The sequence below is a fragment of the Seriola lalandi genome, unplaced genomic scaffold (assembly GCF_002814215.2).
Source record: "Seriola lalandi dorsalis isolate HSWRI2012SDOR001 ecotype SW California unplaced genomic scaffold, Sedor1 jcf7180002054418, whole genome shotgun sequence".
Lineage (NCBI taxonomy): Eukaryota > Metazoa > Chordata > Actinopteri > Carangiformes > Carangidae > Seriola > Seriola lalandi.
In genome coordinates this window covers 4,091-4,731 of record NW_019524971.1, presented here as the reverse complement: position 1 = coordinate 4,731, position 641 = coordinate 4,091, and the positions used below count along the sequence as shown (strand labels likewise).

The window sequence follows — 641 nt, the reverse complement described above, 5'->3', positions numbered from 1 at the left end:
GATGGGAGGAACTTTGCTGAATGTCGACTCAACGTCTCTGGTAAGTAGATCCAGTAGAAGTTTCTTAACAACCCGTGAAGAACAATATTATGGACTTAAACTGCTCTCCAGTAGAAAACAGTGGCACTTTATTCTGTTGCTGTTGTTCTGTTTTGTTTATTAGTGAAATGTTTTTCCTTTACATGAACAACACAGATTTGTTTGGTCTCTTTGCAGCAGCGAGGGATCGGCCTGAACCTGAGACAGAACCTGAGTCAGAACCTGAGACAGAACCTGAGACAGAACCTGGAGAACCAAACACAGCAAGTCGGGGAAGGATCGGCCTCTACGCTGGACTGGGATTGACAGCAGCTGTTGTTCTGACTCTCTTTATTTATTCGTCCTGAGGAAAGTTTCAGCTCAGCAGAAACAGTTTGATCCACAAAGTAAGTGAAAGTGTCAGAATTCAACTTTGTACCACAGACACTGAAAACACTGTTTTCCCCTTTAGTTTCTTCAGTAAGTGACTATAAGAGCCACAGGACACTGTCATCCATCATTGGCTGGACCACAACAGTGGTATGTGGTCCAGCCAATAATAAAGTGGTCAGTAAAGTCTGTGACTGACTGACTGAGAGATGAAGTTACACCATTGGTCGGTC

At 43.7% G+C, this 641-nt stretch overlaps 1 protein-coding gene across 3 annotated transcripts in view; it reads left to right on the top strand.

The window, feature by feature from the left end:
* Window positions 1–641, top strand: part of LOC111657893 (uncharacterized) — a 248,117-nt gene that overhangs the window by 243,743 nt on the left and 3,733 nt on the right. Inside the window, exons 1-2 of one of the 3 annotated variants that reach the window (XR_002760957.2) lie at window positions 1–40; window positions 217–635. The exons of 1 other annotated variant lie outside the window; for it this stretch is intronic. Coding sequence is in view for 1 of the 2 variants with exons in the window: in XM_087175120.1 (XP_087031246.1) it covers window positions 217–386 (170 nt within the window). In the remaining variant the exon portion in view is untranslated. Of the gene's footprint in view, window positions 41–216; window positions 636–641 lie in introns of those variants that run through there. One more of the 3 variants, XM_087175120.1, reaches the window with a different exon arrangement.